We start from the raw sequence: 20,928 nt of genomic DNA, 5'->3' as shown, positions 1-20,928 counted from the left end.
ATTTATTATCAAAGACTCATTAGGTCATCTATGTACCGTTTAAAAAATATAATATGCTCTGAAAAAATGGAATTTTCTATATAAATGAATTCAAAAATGGCCATAAATAGGTTAGCGAAAGTTGGCGCTACTTTCGAACCCATTGCGGTTCCGACTTGTTGGTGATATAGTTTTCCCTGAAAGTCAAAAAAATTATTGTGCAGTATAAACTTCATGCTATCCATTAAAAAGGCTTTCTGATTCAATGGTAAACGGGCATCTTCTGTCACATATCTCCCAAAACAATACAATCCTAGATCATGTCTAATATTTGAATAGAGGGATGCAACATCTATAGTCAGAAACATGTATGAATCTTTCCACACTATATCCTTCATCAAATGAATCAGCTGGGCAGAATCCCTAAGAAAACTTTTCACAGACATCACATGGAAGTACATTATATTATCTACATACGCTGCCAATCCTGACGTGAGAGAACCTATGCCAGAAATGATGGGCCTCCCTGGGGGGTTGTTTTGATCCTTATGAATCTTAGGAAGATGATAGAAAAAAGCCCTAGGGGGATTTTTCATAGTCAGAAAATTATATTCATTTTTATTTAAAATCCCCTCCTTTTTTCCAGTTGCAATTAATTTATTATATTCAGTTACCGCACTCTTATAAATATCCATTGTGACCACTTTATATGTATTCTCATCATTTAATATTCTATATGCCTCTTTCAAATATTCCTTCCTATCTTGGATTACAACTCCCCCCCCCCCCCCCCCATCAGCTGGTCTAATAACCACCTCTGTGTTCTCTTTCAGACTTTTAACAGCCTCCCTTTCTGCTTTAGTCATATTTCTTTCATTTTTATAATCTGCAGGATTTATATTCTCAAAATCCTTCAGTACTAAATCAGAAAATGTTTTTAAATGTGTCCCTGGTTCTGTATCGGGTTAAAATTAGATTTATTCCTCAATGTAGTGTGTAATATTCCATTTTCAGTCTGCTGTAATGAAACTTCCTCATCTAAAGTCACTTTTTTACTATCCTGTATCAGGAAGTGTCTTTTTACCGTTAATTTTCTGATAAAAGTTTGCAAATCAATAAAAAGATCCAGTTCCTGTGAATTCGTGACAGGACAAAAGGATAATCCTTTTTGCAACACAGAAATTTCTGCTGTATTTAATATGATAGATGATAAATTAAAAATATTATTTATTATTTTGTTTTCTGGTGTCGGTATCTTTATTCTGTTTTGTTGCTTTTGCCCCCCTCTGCAGCCTCTAACACTTTCTTTTTCTTGGCTGGTTTGAAAAAAAGTGCGTTATTACATTCTGCTGGTTTTTTCCCTTCACTAAAAAAGACGGTATATCATCTTGAAAGGATTGTTTGTTCTTTTGTTCACTACTGTTAAATTTTGGAAGAAAAGGGACCAAACTGCTCTGATTTTTAGACTTATCAATAATACACATTTTGTTCAACTCTTGTGAGTTTTCACATACAATGGACTCATTCTCTGCAAATGCAATATCTGTCGCTCCCACAATTAAATTGTCATCCAACCCCACTTGGGGGAGAATATAAATATTTTGTCTATGATCATCAATTTTATCCAGGAGATTGCTCTTCATGTTATCATCTGAAAAATTAATCATATCCGGGGGTTCAATCCTCATAGGAGGTGGCAAGCTTTTATTTCCATCTTTCCTATTCACCTGTTTTTTATCCTGATTTTTCCCACTTCTCTTTATTGCATCTATTTGTTCTATTATTTTCTTAATCTGCATCTGTGAGTCTATAACTTCCCCAGTAACATTAGTATTATTGGTGGTATTTATAACAACTATTTTTACTAGTGCACCCAAATCATTATTTCTTGAATTATCCGTCACATCCATTTTGTCATTGTCACTATTGTCACTAATGATCCGCGGTTCGCTTATTTCGGCTGTCATATCATTAATATTTTCATTTCCATTTTTATTTTCATTTTTATTCTTATTAGTGTAATTTTCAGTAATCACTGTTTCACATAAACCCGTCTGTTTTACTTGTGCATCAGTGTCCGCTCCGATGGCGCATGGATCGGGCAATGAACCGAGACACCTTGTTGTTTAGCCTGGAGACCATGAGGTCCACATCCGGAGTCCCCAACGAAGAAAGATCTGGTGAAAGACTTCTGGATGGAGAGACCACTCTGAGGCAATGCCTCGGCGACTGAGAAAATCTGCTGCCCAATTTTCCACGCCGGGGATGTGAATTGCTGAGATGGAGGAATGGTTGGTCTCGGCCCAATGGAGGATGTGACTCACTTCGTGCATGGCCATCTTGCTCCGGGTACCTCCCTGGCGGTTGATATACGCTACAGCCGTGGTGTTGTCTGATTGGATCCTGATGGGGTGACCTGCGAGGAGATGGTGGAAACTCCGTAGAGCCAATCTGATCGCTTGAATCTCTAAGATGTTGATGGGGAGACGTGATTCTTGGGTTGACCAACGACCCTGTGCCGTGTGGTGAAGAAAGACCGCACCCCAGCCGAGAAGACTTCCGTCGGTGGTTACTATCAACGATCTTACTGGGAGAAAAGACCTTCCTTGATTCAGGGAGGACTTCAGAGTCCACCACTTGAGGGCTTGCCTGACCCGCAGGGACAGAAGGATCTGACGCTCCGGGGAGAACGGGTTCTTGTCCCAAACTGACAGCAACTGGTGTTGTAAGGGACGCAGATGGAACTGTGCAAACGGAACTGCTTCCATGGCAGCTACCATTTTTCCAAGAACTCTCATGCTGAAACGAATGGGAGTGAGAGGCTGGACGGGAAAGAGTTCGCACTGCCTGTTGTAAAGCTTGCGTCATTTCTGGAGGGAGAATGACCAACCCGCGGGAAGTGTCCAAGATCATTCCTAAAAGAAGATTTGCTGAGCCGGTTTCGGGGAAGACTTTTCGAAGTTTATCTTCCACCCCAGGCGTGAAAGTGTATTTACTGTGATCTCCACAGATTCTTTGCAGGCTGAAAGGGACGGACCCTTGATGAGCAGCTCATCCAGATACGGTAACACTACTACTCCCCGAGAGTGAAGAATGGCCATGACCTTGGTAAAGACCCTGGGGGCAGTGGCGAGTCTGAAGGGCAAGGCCACGAACTGGAAGTGTTCCTCGTGAATTGCAAAGCGCAGGAACTGCTGGTGAGACGGGCAGATCAAGATGTGAAGGTAAGCGTCCTTGATGTCGATGGATGCTAGGAACTCTCCTTTCTCCATCGAAGCGACCACTGACCGGAGAGATTCCATTCGGAATCGCTGAACCGTGACGAACTGATTTAACAGCTTGAGATCCAGAATGGGACGCATCGAGCAGTCTTTCTTTGGAACCACAAAAAGGTTTGAATAAAATCCTCTGAACGTCTGGTGATGAGGGACCGGAATGATGACGCCGTCCCTTAAGAGAGCTTGAACAGCCCGAAGGAAGGCTCGTCTTTCCTTTGGGTGGAGAAGAAAGGAAAAAACGAGTTGGAGGGGAAGAGGAAAACTATCTTGTATCCGGAGGACACTAGCTCCGTCACCCACTTGTCGTGGACGACTGCGAGCCAGGTGTGGCTGAAGGAAAATATACGGCCGCCTACTTTGTCGGTGTCCGCCGGATACCGCAACAAGTCATTGGGTAGATCTCTGAGACCTGGCTCCTTTGATACCAGAAGCCCTAGGTCTGGGTTTCCACCGACGGTTAGGTCTGTACGACACCTGGGAGCCTCTGTCCCCGTGCCAAGATGGACATGATCCGGAAGAGAAGGTAGAGGAAGACCAACCGGAGTTGTTGGAAAAGGAACGAAAGTGCGCCAGCTGTTGGTTGCGAAAAGGCCGAGCAGCTTTTTGTTGAGGGAGAAATTTACTCTCCCCCCGGTAGCATCAGAAATGAGTTGATCTAGTTTCTCTCCAAAAAGGCGACCTGTTTGAAACGGGAGAGAAGTCAAGGATCATTTGGATGCGGCATCCGCCCGCCAGTCGCAGAGCCATAGGGCTCTTCTAATGGCGACCGCATTAGCGGCAGTTTGAGCAGCGCAGTTGGCGGCGTCAAAAGAGGCGTCCACTACGAAGTCTGCTGCGTGAATTATCTGCCTGGCGACCGCGGTTGCTTCTGGAGGAAGATTGGTGTCCTGGAAGGAGGTAATCAAGACCTCTGCCCAAGCGGCCATTGCTTTTGTGACCCAAATTGCCGCGGAAGATGGAAAAAGCGCTGCTCCTGAAGCTTCAAAAACTGAACGGGCAAAATAGTCAATCTGACGATCGGAGGGGTTTTTGATCGAGGACCTCTTGGACACAGACAGAAGTGTCTTTGAAGCCAGGCGCGATACAGGCAGGTCCACCGGAGGGGAATGTAACCAATCTTTCATTAGGTCTGGGTCAAAAGGGTATTTAGCCTGAATAGATTTGTGCCCTGTGAATTGCTTATGCGGACGATCTCTATGTTGCTGAACCACTTCCTTAAAGTCCGGATGGCTGGTAAATAACCTACGCACACGCTTGGTTTTCTTAAGAGAAATAGGGTGTGTTGGAGCGGGAACATTATCCTCATCCAACTTCAGGATTTTGTTAACTGATTCTATAAGAGAATCAAGAGACTGTTGATCAGATGGAGGATTTTGAGGGGCAGACGTGTCAATCAAAATCAGAGTCATGCTCGCTGAGAACTCCAGGAGAGGGAGAGCGAGAGATAGGAGCCGCAGATGCAGAAGCACGAACAGGGCTAGGGGAAGCGTCATGGGTCGGCTTCTAGAGCCCCGACCATCCCTTGAACGAGAAGGGCCCCTGCTGGCGGACGGTTCCCTTTCAACGCCAGAGCTTTCCTCAGGGGGTAAGGATGTTTTCTGGTTTAAAGAGCCCTCCGGAAGGGAGAATATAGCCTGAGTCAGAGACTCTACCGATCTTGACAGGGACGCAGCCCACTCAGGGGTACTAGATGCAGGAGACCCGTCGGCAGCAGGGGGCGATTGAGCGCAAGTCCGGGCGCAGTCAGTGCAGAACGGATTAGTCTGTGCACTAGGTAAGCCAGCCTTGCAAGAGGTACACGGTAAAAAACGCAGTGTGCTTTTCAGCAACCCGCTTCGCTTCCTTAGACAGACATAGCGCTCCTGAAAGGGTTAACGGCAGAGTCTGCTGCAGCTGCAGGGAACGTGCCGGGAAGGGGTTAAGCTTTGATCTGGGATAGATGCAACTTACCCGGTCCTATCTTGTGTCCCCCGGGAGGAATGGCGGTGGCCCTGCGGTGACACCCAGTATCCGGCTGCTCGCCTCACGGCTTGCTGAGGAAGAAGGATATGGCCCCCGAGATTAGGAGCGTGCATCTCGTGCAAGCTGAGAGGCGCCAAAGCGAGGGGGGCGGCGCCAATAGCGCTATTCAATTTGCAGCCTAGTAGGCCTGAAAAGCCGGGGCCTGGATTTTTAGCCAACCCGAGGTAGGCGCCGATGGGCGGGCCGGGGTGGCGCCATTTAAATTGCGGCCTAGCAGGCCAGGAAGCCGGGGACTAAACTTTTCGCGCTACTCACGGTAGCACCGAGGGGGCACGACGGTGAGGGCCGTGATGAGCGCTGAGAAGGTACACCGCCGCTGACTACATCTGCGCTACCCCTGAGGGACAGGGCCCGACCCCATACCTCCACTCCAGCGTTCAGCGCTGTTCGGTTCTCAATGCAGGCTCTCATCCTCCAGGATGAAGCAGAGCTGGAGGAGTTCTTAAAGTGGCCACGCTTAATCGACCCTCCCTATGATAGGGGGATGGAGAGCTATGGGGCTGATTCAGGACGTACGTCGGTATCCGGCTGCTCTGTCCTGTTTCGGACGGGAACTTCCATCATCGCCAAATGTAGAGGAATCAGCCCCAAAAACGTTGCAGGAAAGGTACGTGAAGGGTTACTCCACGTGCTTGCCTGTTGTTGGTTCGGGGGAGAGCGGGCCGTAGAAAGGAACCGTCGCCCTATTCACTCCATTAATAAAAATTTACAGAAAAATTCAAAATTCAAATAAAAACGGTGGGGTCTGAAACCAGACCCAAATGCCTCCTACAGACACCAAGCAAGAACTGGAGATATCTCATCCAGCTGCGGGGTGTATACTGCAGGGCAAGAGTTAACTTTTTTCTTTCTGAATGCTTAGTGTCCTCCTAGTGGCAGCAGCATAACACCCACTGTCTGTGTCCCCCAATGAGGCGTAGGAGAAATCAATATGTGGAATAACCATGATTCTTAATCACAGCTTTCATGCATATTAGCATGCTTTCCAACAGTCCTTCACACTGCTTTTGGGTGACCTTATGCCACTCCTGGTATAAAAATTTAAGCAGTTGTTTGATGGCTTGTGACTAGAGTTGAGCGAAACCGGTCGAAAAATTTCAAAAGTCGCCGACTTTTGGCAAAGTCGGGTTTTATGAAACGAAACCCGACGCTAGGATGAGGTCGGCCACGAGGTCGGCGACTTACGCGCCAAAGTCGCGTTTCAAAAGTTTGTTTTGCGCTCTTTTTCAGCCAATCAGGATCCACGGACACTGTGGGCAACGTGATGACATAGGCAGGGGTCACCACCATCTTTCAGAAGGGCATGCAAGTGATTGGCTTGCTTTGGTGGGCGTCACAGGGGGTATAAAAGGGCGTGCACGCCGACCGCCATCTTACTTCTGCCGATCTCAGTATAGGGAGAGGTTGCTGCTGATTCTGTAGGGAGAGCGTTAGGCAGGGAAGAAGACAAAAAAACTGCTTCTGCTGCTAGCGATTTGGCCTGCACAACACACCAGTCACTGTGTGTGCAGTGCAAGGGGAGGCTATATAGTGGTGTATCAGTGGTGTTGGTTGTTGGGCTGCCTTCTAAGGCTTCCTGACATTCCTGCATTGCTGTTTACCCACTGCTCCGCAAACTGCTTTTTTAAAAGCAATCCCAATTTTTTTTTTTTGTCCTGCTGAGAAGAAAAAAAAACTGCTTCTGCTGCTAGCAATTTGGCCTGCACAACACACCAGTCACTGTGTGTGCAGTGCAAGGGGAGGCTATATTGTGGTGTATCAGTGGTGTTGGTTGTTGGGCTGCCTTTTAAGGCTTCCTGACAGGCTGGCATTGCCGTTTACCCACTGCTCTGCAAACTGCTTTTTTAAAAGCAATCCAATCTCCCTTATCCTCTAGTCACTTTTGTCACAGCTGTGCCATCGAGCCTGTGACATAGCGCTCAGATATCAGTGGGCCTCACACAATCCAAAAGTGTCCAGTGTCCAAAAGTGTGTGCAGAGATTCAAAATCTCCCTTATCCTCTAGTCACTTTGGTCACAGCTGTGCCATCGAGCCTGTCACATAGCGCTCAGATATTCATTGGGCCTCACACAATCCAAAAGTGTCCAGTGTCCACAAGTGTCTGCAGAAATTCAAAATCTCCCCTGTCCTATAGACACCTTGTACCTTGTTTTACATTACTATATAGTTTGTTGGATTTTGTCTACATTTCTACCAAAAATGAGGAAGGCTGGTGGAAGAGGCCGTGGAATTGGGCGGGGGTTGGCAGCTGGTAATGATGGTGTTGGTGGTGGATCTGATGGTAGTGGCAAGAGCAAAATAGGACCGAATGCAGGAAGTGTTGAGCCTGCGTCATCGTCTGGCTACATAAGGCCTCGAACGCTTAGTTTTCTAGGAGTTGGCAAACCGCTTTTAAAGCCAGAGCATCAGGAAACAGTTTTGTCTTACATTGCTGACTTAGCCTCCAGCTCTATCGCCTCCTCTTCTTCAGTTGTAAAAAGTAAAAGCACTGAGTCGTCATTGGAGGCTCATGTTCATGAACCACACCTTTCCTTGTGTCCTTCACCCCAACCAAGATTGAAGGATGACGCAGGCCATACTACTGATTACTCCATGGAGCTGTTTTCACATACCATGCCTGGATTGTCAAGTGAAATGGTGAATTACCCAGGCCAAGATGAATCTGACATGGAGTGCACTGATGCACAGCCGCTGATGGATGATTCTGCTGGTACATTCACTCAGAGCACTACATTGTCCTCGCAGTGTACAGAGCCAGATTCTGACCCTGATGAGACTCAGGTGCCCCTTCCCGCACACTATACCACCATACACGGTGACACAGAGGAAGGTGCACATGACATAGAAGAGGAGGTGATGGATGACCCAGTTGTTGACCCAGATTGGCATCCATTGGGGGAAGAGGGTGCTGCTTCCAATAGCTCAGATGAGGAGCATCCACAGCAGACATCGACATCGCAACAGCTGTTATCTGGCAGGCCCGGAGCACTCAAAAGACAGGTTCCAAACATCAAAAGAGTTGCTGGACAGCTTGTCCAGAGGGTCAAAAGATCACAGCGTGCTAGGCCGCAAAATGTCTGCCAAAGTAGGAAGAGTGCAGTGTGGCACTTTTTTGAACAAAATCCTCATGCTCAGGCCAAGGTTATCTGTAAGAAGTGCGCAAAGACCTTTAGCCGAGGGAAAAATCTGAAAAATTTGAATACCAGTTGCATGCTTAGACATTTAACCAGCATGCACTTGCAAGCGTGGACACAACACCAAACCTCAAGTGCCACATGTGCAACTGATCACAACGAAGGTAGTCAGCAACGCTACATTGTTTCCCCCACTGTAAGCCCACCGGTTAGCACAGCAGCAAATGTTGAGGTGTCGTTGCAAGGCCACAGCAGTCAGGGAATCCCACTGTTATATCAACGAAAGACTGATTCTAGGCCATCAGAAAGAACACCAACTCCATCACCATCATCAACCCTCTCTCAGTCCGCCCTCTCCACCGCTACTTCCACCATATGCAGCTCTCAAGTCCAGCTCACCCTCCCAGACACTATGAGTAGGTCAAGAAAGTACTCAGTCTCTCATCCGCGTACACTGGGTTTGAACGCCCACATTGCCAAACTAATCTCGTTTGATATGATGCCCTTTCGGTTGGTGGAAAGCACAGCTTTCTGCGAACTCATGGCCTATGCAGTACCACGCTATGACCTACCCAGTCGCCACCACTTCTCTCGCAAAGCCATCCCAGCCCTCCACCATCATGTGAAAGACCGCATTATCCATGCACTCAAGCAGTCAGTGAGCGGAAAGGTGCACCTCACAACTGATGCATGGTCCAGTCGGCATGGCCAGGGCCGTTACGTGTCCATCACTGCGCACTGGGTTAATGTGGTGGATGCAGGGTCCACAGGGGACAGCGGTGGTGGGACAGTGCTGCCTAGCCCACGGTATAGGAAACAGTTGGCTGTAGGCGTTCGGCCCTCCTCCTCCTCCTCCAGAAGCGAAAGCTCGTCCACAGAGCGCAGTCGTACGAGCACTGCAGCTGCCACTGTTGCACACGATGTGTCCCCCTATCGAGCAGCTAGTGGAAAGCGTCAGCAGGCTGTGTTGCAGATGATGTGTTTGGGCAACAGACACACCGCCGAGGTGCTGGCCGAGTACTTGAAGCGACAAACTGAGTCATGGCTGGGCAGTGTACATCTTGAGGCAGGCAAGGTAGTTAGTGATAACGGCCGTAATTATGTGGCAGCCATAGCCCTTTCAAAACTCAGCCATATACCTTGCTTGGCTCACACCTTGAACCTGGTGGTGCAGTGCTTCCTCAAAAATTATCCGGAGTTAACAGCCCTGCTCCAGAAGGTGCGAAGACTGTGCGCGCACATCCGCCGGTCGCCTGTACACTCCGTTCGTATGCAGAAGCTGCAGCGATTGCTCCACCTTCCCAACCACCGCCTCATTATCGACATTGCAACAAGGTGGAACTCCACCCTGCACATGGTGGAGCGGCTGTGCGAGCAGAGGCAGGCCATACTGCATTTGTGGGAGGATACACGGCCAGGCACTTTGAGAGCAGACATGGAGTTGACAGGTGTGCAATGGTCGAAGCTGAAAGACCTCTGTAAAGTCCTTCAGTGTTTTGAGGAATGCACACGGCTGGTAAGCGCAGACGACGCCATCCTAAGCATGAGCATCCCACTTATGCGTCTGCTCATGCAAACTTTGACGCACCTTAAGGAGCAGGCGTCTGCAGCCAATGTTGATGAGGAGGAAGAGGAGGAGGGAATCCTTGATGACATTCAGCCAAAGTCTGCTCAGGGACCTCTCCTGGACGAGGTGGAGGAAGAAGAGGAGGAGGATGATGGGGATGATTACTTAGGGGAGGAGGATGCATCTCGTGGGGCAAGTGAAAATGTTGGCGTGGCAAGGTCTGGTACAGGGTTTGTGCGTGACTGGAGGGATGTGGATTTGCCAGAAAGTGCTCCTCCAACCAGCACTCGCAGTGCATCATTGACACCGGGAACATTGGCCCACATGTCAGATTATGCCTTGCAGATCCTAAAAAGGGACCCACGCATTGCCAAAATGATGAAAGATGACGACTACTGGTTGGCCAGCATCCTGGATCCACGCTATAAAGGCAAATTACAAAACATCATGCCACAGGAGAGCCTTGACCTAATATTGGCTAATAAACAAGCAACTCTGGTAAATCGGTTGCTTGAGGCATTCCCAGCACACAGCAGCGGTGATGGTTCTCACACGAGCCGTACGGGCCGGGGGCAGCTTGGCAGAGGTGTTCGTGGTGCACACAGCAGAAGTGGCGTTGGAGACAGGGGTTTCATGACAATGTTGTGGACTGATTTTTCAAGTACCGCTGACACAACTGGTAATACTGCATCGATGGAAAGTGACAGGAGACAGCAGTTGTCAACTATGGTTACAAACTACTTTTCCTCCCATATCGATGTTCTCCCACACAGGTCATTCCCCTTTGACTATTGGGCCGCTAAACTGGACAGCTGGCCTGAATTGGCACAATATGCCTTACAGGAGCTCGCTTGCCCAGCTGCAAGTGTGCTATCGGAAAGAGTCTTCAGTGCAGCTGGATCAATCCTGACAGAAAAAAGGACCCGTCTGTCAACCCAAAATGTGGATGATCTAACCTTCATTAAAATGAACCACGCATGGGTTTCCAAGGATTTTGTCCCACCTTCCTCTGATGACACATAGGGTGACAGAAAAATGGCTTGCTTTGGTCCACCTCTTCCTGGGACTTGACCTATTTCACCTTTTGCATCAGCTGAATGTCCAACATCAACATATGCCACTTTCTAAAACTCCCTAACTGTGCTGCCTCCCCCCCCCATGGCCAGGGTCACCACCTAGCGCACGACACCGTGCGAGTGCCGTTGCCCTGGACAGGTGGGTAGGCCGACTTTTGGGCGCGGGCACTGGTACAGGGTCCTTCATAGTGCAATCAAGTGTCTCTGACGGTGGTGGTGCACACCCGCCGTCAGACACACCGCCGTACTATGAGGGGCCCAGTGCCAGTACCGACGCCCACGAGTGGGCCCCCCTTGCTTGGGCAGGGCCCCAGCATTTGCAATCTTTACCTCTCCCTGCTCCTCCGCTGTGTAGTCTGGGCCGTCAAATCCATACTGTGCCTGACACCGTCTGAGCCTGCCTCCTGATGTATAGACATATATTTTGAATGTGTACGCTATCCATACATGTTATCCGGGGATACGGTACCCTTTCTAACCTTTGTGCAATCACGTGCAATCCATACTGGGCCTAACATCGTCTGAGCCTGCCTCCTGAGACATATATTTTGAATGTGTACGCTATCCATACATGTTATCCGGGGATACGGTACCCTTTCTAACCTTTGTGCAATCACGTGCAATCCATACTGGGCCTAACACCGTCTGAGCCTGCCTCCTGAGACATATATTTTGAATGTGTACGCTATCCATACATGTTATCCGGGGATACGGTACCCTTTCTAACCTTTGTGCAATCACGTGCAATCCATACTGGGCCTAACACCGTCTGAGCCTGCCTCCTGAGACATATATTTTGAATGTGTACGCTATCCATACATGTTATCCGGGGATACGGTACCCTTTCTAACCTTTGTGCAATCACGTGCAATCCATACTGGGCCTAACACCGTCTGAGCCTGCCTCCTGAGACATATTTTGAATGTGTACGCTATCCATACATGTTATCCGGGGAAACGGTACCCTTTCTAACCTTTGTGCAATCACGTGCAATCCATACTGGGCCTAACACCGTCTGAGCCTGCCTCCTGAGACATATTTTGAATGTGTACGCTATCCATACATGTTATCTGGGGATACGGTACCCTTTCTAACCTTTGTGCAATCACGTGTAATCCATACTGGGCGTGAGAACGGCTGGCGAGCTGTTAAGCAAGCTACAGCACCTGTGGTTTGCACACGCAAGTTTTTCATTTTTTCAGGAATGACGGTTAGGCCTAATTCCGAACTGCGGTTGACCTGCACTTACTGGGAAATCATTGTTCGCGGGTAATAATTGTAATCAGTGATCCCCATCACTAACGTTGTTCAGCGGGTTATCTGCACCTGTAAGCGACAAACGCAGGCCTTTTCAGTGTAGCGCACATGCAGCCACGGACATGTAAGGGCATGACACACCAGTTATTGGCCAATCTCATGTGCCAGAGCCTCACGTGTCCCTCTAGTAAGCCGGACTCGGACCGCGGGGCATGACGGAGTCTCGTTCGTTAACGGAATTAAGCTTGCAATGTGTGCATCTGTTCTGTAGCTGGCATGGTTGAGGTTTCCCAGGTGGAGTCGAATTTAACCGTAGGCTCCACTCCTGGTGGTGCCCTTCTGGACATTCCTTTAAGGTTCAGCTTTGCAACCATACTGCCCACGTAAAACAAACACTGCCTTCATGAACGCTGTTTGGAGGGTCATGACTCGTGGGAATAACGCCGCCCAATCAGTTAACCTGCTAGAGAGATCCTTCTTTGCTCCCAAGCATGACATCACACTCCCTAGGAAGAAGGTAATGCCACTGTGGCGACCGTACTCCTGGGGGCGACAAGTGCACTGATGCCCAGCCACTGCTCAATGAATCTGCTGGTACATTGACCCAGACCACTACATTCCCCTCGCACGCTACACGACCTGAATCTGACCCTGATGAAACTCAGGTTACCCTTCCCATATACAGTTCCATCTTACACGGTGACAAAGAGGAAGCTGCAGATGAAAGTGCAGGTTCGGCCCACCCGCCATCAGACACACCACCGTACTATCAGGGGCCCTGTGCCAGTGCCGTCGCCAACGAGTGGGCCCCCCCTGCTTGCCCAGGATCACAGCACTTGCAAAGTTGAAATACTGTGCAGTGAGATGCAAGATGGGGACGACGAGGAATCCAGACAAGTACAGGGATTCCCTAGCGAGGAGACTTATTTGATTGTTTTCAATGTTGGGACAGCAATTTTTGGGGAGCACTATACTCTGGAGAATGATAGATGGGGCCCACCATACACTGGAACATTCCAAAGGTGGACATCAGACACTGGAGCAGCATTTACAGGGCCCATTATACACTAGAGCATTAGAAATGGGGCCCATTATGTTTGGAGCATTATTTGGGCCCATAAGACAGTGGAGCTTCATCCATGGGGACCAACATATACTGTAGCATTATGTGGAGCTCATCATATACTGTTTCAAACATTATATGGGACCAATGATTCTGTATGGAGAAATAGATGGGCCTCGTCATGAGATGTAAAAAGTGAGGTATTTTTCATTGTACTATACCGCTATTTCTCTGCCGTATCGGAGCATGATGAGTTGTGGTATGTGTTAAAGGGGCGCTCTTTCGCCCAGGGCACATGAAAACCTGCAGCCAGCCCTCCCCCCCCACAACTTTAGCCAAATAACCCCCATTTTTCAGTGCGTAACTTGTATTATGAAGTTAATTAAGGTTGACAAGCTTAAGTAAGAAGAATTGATGCTTTTGGCATTCAAATGGGCACTGTAGGTGTGTTTCCTGTCCTCCTCTCACTGCCGACTTTTATTCCCCATTGACTTACATTGGGTTTCGTGTTTCGGGACGACCCCGACTTTTCCCTATAATCGGACGATCTTGCTCGACCCGACTTTTGGAAAAGTCGGGTTTCACGAAACGAAACGCGACCCTAAAAAACCAAAAGTCGCTCAACTCTACTTGTGACTATACATCTTCCTCTTGATTACATTCCAGGTTTTCAATGGGGTTAAGGTCTGGAGTTTGGGCTGGCCTTGACAGGGATTTGATGTGGTGGTCCTTCATCCACACATTGATTGACCTAGCTGTGTGGCATGGCACATTGTCCTGCTGGAAAAACCAGTCCACAGAGTTGGGGAACATTGCCTGAGATGAAGGAATCAACTGTTTTTCCAGGATAACCTTGTATCCGGCTTGATTCATATGTCCTTCACAAAGATTAACCTGCCCAATTCCCGTCTTGCTGAAGCATCCCCAGACCATCACCGATCCTCCACCAAATTTCACAGTGGGTGCAAGACACTGTGGCTTGTACGCCTCTCCAGGTCTCCGTCTAACCATCAGACGACCAGGTGTTGGGCAAAGCTGAAAATTAGACTCAGATTACCTTACTCTAGTCCTCTATGGTCCAATCCTTATGGTCTTTTCAATGATGAAAGGCTTTTTTCTAGCTTTACACGACTTGAGTCCTGCCTCTAGGAGCCTGTTACAAACTGTTCTTGCCGTGCACTTCATCCCAGCTGCCATTTGCCATTCCTTTTGTAGGTGACTTGATGTCATCATGCGGTTGCTGAGTGACATTCGAGTAAGAGGACGGTCATCCCGGTCAGTGGAGAGTCGTTATCACTCCTCTGCCGGTCTGTAGCTCTGTTGTCCCCAATGTCTGCCGATTGACCATGTTGTAATGGACTGCCGTACTAGAAATTTTAAGGATGGAGGCAACATGATGCTCACTGTATCCCTCTGCTAGTAAAGCCAGAATTGAGCCTCACTTTTCTTTTCAACTCCTTTGGAATGATTAAAAGTTACTTTTTCATTCCTATTACTTTTGGGATATTACTAGTACTTGCTTTGCCATCCAGCTTGTCCTATTGCAAGAGGATTGTGAACACCACAACAGGGTTTTGTTTTTTTTTTATACTTTCCTTGGTTAAATAAGATTTGGCTCAGGTGATCATCTAATCAGAAGCACATTAAGTAGAATGAGGTATACTTTAGTTGGAATTCAACTGACACTGAAATGGAATGGCTGTCAGACATGTTGAGATGATTTTTATAAAACTGTGCAGTGGTCTCTTAATTTTTGCCAGAGCTGTATAACATGTGGAATTACTGCATTATATAAATACAGGATAAATAAACTAAAAAAAAAACAAACAAACCAGAAACAAAGCATCAGAAGACGTACTCCATTTCTAAAGGGGCTAGCTATCGCATAAACAGAGAATAGATGGCAAATTATCACTCGGAAGTTGTACTGTACTACAAACAGGAGTCCAGAGTAGCTCTGAAGAGAGCCAGCAATGACACTATGTGCGCGCAGCTGTGCTCCTGCAGTGCCCGTGTGGAGATGCAGAGCAGCTGTTCGAGGTCAGGTGGCACTCACTTGAGCCCTGACAATCAAGATAAATTGAGGGCGTCCCAGCAACTATACATGTATGATTTTCATAGGTGCCAAGACCCCCACATACTTGCATTAAGTGGTTCCATTAGCGTTTTGAGGTTGACCGACTCCTTTCGATGATTGGCCGTTATCAGCCATCCTGTGTCATGTCTCTTTAGGTGTAGCATAGTATAAAGATATGAAATGTTTCTAATCGCAGCCACAGAAAACAGCAGACTCCGTGAAGTCCATTGTACATAGGAAGGGAGCTCATTTGTGCCTCAGCCAACAGATGACTGCTGTGTAAGCAGATAAAATAGGTTGTTTTAGAGTTTAAAGCACCAATCCAGCCTTTTTTTTGTTGAGTGGTGCTTTAATTGTAATTCCACTACTCCACTGTCTCTTACTTGCCAACCGCCACCATCATCCTTTTCCAGCATCACTCCCATCTGTCTCTGGTGAGGTGGTCACTTTTCAATACATCTCCAAGAGAGCCTCATTCTGGCTCTCCTAGACTTGAATTGAGCTCTTTTAACGTAACTTCTGACTTCCGACCAGTCAGAAATTACAGGCACGAGCTAGCACAGAGGGACTAAGGAGGCGTCGGTAAAAGGGTGAAGCCACTGGAAGATGAGCGAGTATAAGAACAGGGGCTGGGTGCATACATTTAAAGCGCCACTTCAAGGCTGAAAAAACAAACACTGGAGTGGTGCTTCAAGAGGAACATAACTGCAGAAAAGGATAAAAAAAAAAATTCCTCCAGGTAAATATACTTCGACCAGGATTGACTTCTTGAGCAACGGCAGGGGGTTTAATAGTTGAGGAATTTTTTTAATCCTTTATTATGTGAACAATACTAAAAGGAGATTATTGTAACCCAAGATTATCCTGAGAGACTCCACTACAAGCCAATTCTTACAAACTTTGGCGATATATTCACTCTAAGGTATTTCCTGCAAATATTTACTCCTGTGTATTTGTGATAACGTTAAGATGGCTGTGATACCTATAGATTACTCCGCCTATTACAGCACAACCGGCATGGATAGCTTGTATGGAATGGCTTTAGTTGACTGCTTCAAAGGTAAATTATAATAATTCTTTATCATACTGATGTACCATAGCCAAGAACACAAAAAATATATTTCTGTAAACTTCGGAAGGTGATTACGGTAATTGCTCCAGGAGGACAAAAATCAGGCCGCTGATTCAACAATGGAGCAGCTCATACTTCCGGCCACCTCATGAGCGCTCAAATTTTGTTTTTATTAAAAGCAAACGTATTGACTAGGACACCACACTTCATTCCTATACACACTTTATGTATGGTATTACATTTGACTTTCTGCAGCTCCTAAAACAGAATAGTATCAGTTCTTACCTTGCTTAAGTATTCCCTCATGACCTGAATGAAGTAGGGCATGGCAAAGTCCATAATATTGTGCCTCCATGCAGTTTCCATGACCACATCTGGCCGCAGCAGGTCATAACATGTGAAGAGACAAGCTGCAAAGCACTCCTTCTTGTCTTCCAACAAGAACCATTGCAAAAGTTCCTCTGCCAGTTCTGTGTCTTTGGATTCAGAGGAATACTGCATAGCATCCTGGAAACAATGGTAGTTTACATATTTAGAATTAAAGATACACGTAATTTTTCCTTAACCCCTTAGCGACAGAGCCGTTTGCAGCTTGATGACCAGGCCAATTTTTACAATTCTGACCACTGTCCCTTTATGAGGTTATAACTCTGGAACGCTTTAATGGATCCCGCTGATTCTAAGACTGTTTTTTCGTGACATATTGTACTTCATATTAGTGGTAAAATTTCTTCGATAAGTCTTGTGTTTATTTATGAAAAAAATGGAAATATGGCTTAAATTTTGAAAATTTTGCAATTTTAAAACTAAATTTTTATGCCCTCAAATCAGAGATGTGTCACACAAATTTCTTAATAAATAACATTTCCCACATGTCTACTTTACATCAGCACAATTTTGGAAGCAAAATTTTTTTTTGTTAGGAAGTTATAAGGGTTAAAAGTTGACCAGCGATTTCTCATTTTTACAACAAAATTTACAAAACCATTTTTTTTTTAGGGACCACATCATATTTAAAGTCATTTTGAGGGGTGTACATGACAGAAAATACCCAAAAGTGGGACCATTCTAAACACTAGACCCCTCAAGGTGCTCAAAACCACATTGAAGAAGTTTATTAACCCTTTAAGTGCTTCACAGGAACTAAAGCAATGTGGAAGGAAAAAATTAATATTTAACTTTTTTTTGCAAAAAATTTACTTCAGAACCAATTTTTTTTATTTTCACAAGTGTTAAAAGGGAAAACCAACCACAAAATTTGTTGTACAATTTCTCCTGAATACGCCGATACCCTATATGTGGGGGTAAACCACTATTTCAGCACACGGCAGAGCTCGCAAGGGATGGAGCGCCGTTTGACTTTTTCAACGCAGAATTGGCTGGAATTGAGATCGGATGCCATGTTGCGTTCGGAGAGCCCTTAATGTGCCTAAATAGTGGAAACCTCCAACAAGTGACCCCATTTTGGAAACTAGAGGAACTTAAGGAACTTATCTAGATGTGTGGTGAGCACTTTGGACCCCCAAGGGCTTCACAGAAGTTTATAACGTAGAGCCGTGAAAATAAGAAATCTATTTTTTTCCACAAAGATGATCTTTTCGCCCCAAATTTTTATTTTTTACAAGGGTAACAGGAGAAATCATACCCGCACAGTTGTTATGCGATTTGTCCCGAGTACGCCGATACCCCATATGTGGGGGGGAACCACTGTTTGGGCGCATGGGAGAGCTCGGAAGGGAAGGAGTGCCATTTTGGAATGCAGACTTTGATGGAATGGTCTGCGGGCATCATGTTGTGCTTGCAGAGCCCCTGATGGGCCTAAACAGTGGAAACCCCCCACAAGTGACCCCATTTTGGAAACTAGACCCATTAAGGAACTTATCTAGATGTGTGGTGAGCACTTTGAACCTTCAAGTGCTTCACATTAGTTTATAACGTAGAGCCGTGAAAATAAAAAGTCTTTTTTTATTTCCACAAAAGTGATTTTTTAGACCCCAATTTTTAGACCCCCAAAGTTGGCAAATAGTGGAAACCCCTCAATTCTTGCTCCAACCCTAACCCCAACACACCCCTAACCCTAATCCCAACCCTAATTCTAACCCTAATTCTAGTTCGCCCTAACCCTAGTCGTGACCCGAGCCCTAACCCAACCCTAACCCAAGCCCAACCCTAACCCAACCCTAGCTCAATCCTAACCCTAGCCCAACCCTAACCCTAGCCCAACCCTAACCCTAGCCCAACCCTAACCCTAGCCCAACCCTAACCCTAGCCCAACCCTAACCCTAGCCCAACCCTAACCCTAACCCTAACCCTAGCCCAACCCTAACCCTAGCCCTACCCTAACGGAAAACTGAAAAAATATTTTCTTTATTTCATTATTTTGGCCTATATAAGGGAGTGATAAACAGGGGGGGGTTATGTACTATTATTTTTTATTTTGATCACTATCATCTTTTATCATAGTGATCAAAATAATGAATGGAATCTGCCAGCCGGAGCCGGCAGATTCCCGGCGGGCGCACTGCGCATGCGCCCGCCATTTTCAAGATGGCGGCGCCCATCGGAGGATGCCGGCGGGACGTGGGACCACCGGGAGGGGGGGGGATCGGGGATCCTATTTCTCTCTCCTCTGATGAGCGATCACATCAGAGGAGAGAGAAATTAAATGTAAAATCGCGGCTTTTTTTTTTTTTTTGCGGTCGCCGTTATAGAGTTAATAACGGCGATCGCAAAAGCGGGGGTCGGTAAAAACCGACCGATTCATGTTCACTGGGGTCTCGGCTACCCCTGGCAGCCGAGACCCCGGAGAAAATCCGACACTGGGGGGCGCTATTCACCTAAAATCACAGCGCCGTGAATTAACGGCGCTGTGGTTTTAGTACCCTTAATTACCACCGTTAAAAGGCGTATCGGCGGTCGTTAAGGGGTTAAAGGAGTTGTCCAGGTTTAGCACAAAAATTTGCACAATCGTGCACCCTGCCAGGATTGCAGAATGACTGCACACTTTTGATTAGAATGAATGACATCTGACTGTTGCCTTGTGTTCACCATTGTCTAGTGGCCAGCAAGGAAATTCTTCAAGCAAACTATAATTTAGCACATTCAAGAAATTTAGAATGGAATATGAGTATAAGGTTGGAAATGGCACGGAGAAAAAAAAAATGAAGCCAATTCTTCACATATACCTTATAGAGTCGGTCTTTCTTGCAGAGCTCTACACTTTGCTTCCAGCGGTTATTACCCTTGAATAGGTACGCAGCAATCCTCCTAAATTCAATAAGTTCGTGCTTTTCCAAACGTTGAGCAAGGGATATGTTGTCAAAGTTGTCATATGCATCTATAGAGGTACGAAGTGCCTAGAGCAGACAAGGGAACGAAAAGTAATATAACTGCATGACTAAGTAGCATTAAAGCGTTAGATGTTGCAAAATTATTACCTGGTAGTCCTCCTCTGTTATGAAAAGGTTGTTAAGAGCCTCATTAACGGATTTATTGTTATGATTCTGCACGGAGCGGAGGTATGGTTTTACAAGAGGGAGCTGCTTCACCTTGAATAAAAAAACCCCACAAGTTTAAAATAAAACAAAACTGCATTACAGAAAGAATGAGAATCAATATACCACTAGTTAGTCCAGACCAGACAACAAAGAATACTGTGAGCTTACCTTGCTGAAGTAGTTGACAGCGCGGGTATGGTCCAGTCTTGGAGATAATACCATCAGGAGATCATTCAGTAATAGTGGTTTGAACTCCAAATAGAACTGTATTGCTCTGTAATACAACTCCACATTGGCCACCTAAAAATATATATATAAGTCAGTAATAAGCTTACGCTGACTTCAGTCCTACACTAACACCTACAGATAATAGTTTTTGCTTGATATGCACATCATGCACATTTGGAAGTATTACCTTGGTGATAATATCTTTGAATTGTCCTTCCTTCCATGCGTCTGTCGGGTGGCTCATCATTGTGATAATGGCATTATCATACTCTTCATATTTATCATAAAGGAACACCAACTCTGCCCAAAGGTGAGCTTGCTCAGCTGCTCTGAGTACCTGTAAAAGTTTATTATTAATAAAACATTTACACACATGCTTTAATCTACATGTACACAAGTTGATGTGATTTACCTTGGGAATGTTGACTCTGGACCAGAAAAGTTCCAAGTGCTCTCTCATTTTTTGTGGCTTGAATTTAGAATACAGAATGGCAAGCTCCGTGAACATGCCCATGTGTGCCCTCTCCAGACCCAGAGCGGCTTCAAGCATGGTGATAAGCTCTTCAAAATAACCACGGTCCTAAACATAGGGGGGGGGGGGGGGAAGGTAAATTCAGATCCAAGTTTTAATACAGTGGCTACAAATAAACAGTAAAAGAAAAAGAAATAAATATTAT

At 46.4% G+C, this 20,928-nt stretch overlaps 1 protein-coding gene across 4 annotated transcripts in view; it reads right to left on the bottom strand.

Annotated features, from left to right (window-relative positions):
* CLTC (clathrin heavy chain) overlaps nt 1-20,928 on the bottom strand; it is a 118,683-nt gene that overhangs the window by 15,188 nt on the left and 82,567 nt on the right. For all 4 annotated transcript variants that reach the window (XM_073572970.1, XM_073572972.1, XM_073572971.1 and 1 more), the window contains 6 exons: nt 20,664-20,831; nt 20,439-20,588; nt 20,192-20,323; nt 19,964-20,074; nt 19,712-19,882; nt 16,812-17,033 (listed from right to left, as the gene is read on the bottom strand). In XM_073572970.1, coding sequence (XP_073429071.1) covers nt 16,812-17,033; nt 19,712-19,882; nt 19,964-20,074; nt 20,192-20,323; nt 20,439-20,588; nt 20,664-20,831 — 954 coding nt within the window. The remainder of the gene's footprint in view (nt 1-16,811; nt 17,034-19,711; nt 19,883-19,963; nt 20,075-20,191; nt 20,324-20,438; nt 20,589-20,663; nt 20,832-20,928) is intronic.

The sequence above is a fragment of the Dendrobates tinctorius genome, unplaced genomic scaffold (assembly GCF_039654945.1).
Source record: "Dendrobates tinctorius isolate UK_male_01 unplaced genomic scaffold, ASM3965494v1 ptg000007l, whole genome shotgun sequence".
Lineage (NCBI taxonomy): Eukaryota > Metazoa > Chordata > Amphibia > Anura > Dendrobatidae > Dendrobates > Dendrobates tinctorius.
The sequence above is the reverse complement of the archived record's forward strand: the minus strand, read 5'-3'. Positions and strand labels throughout refer to the sequence as shown.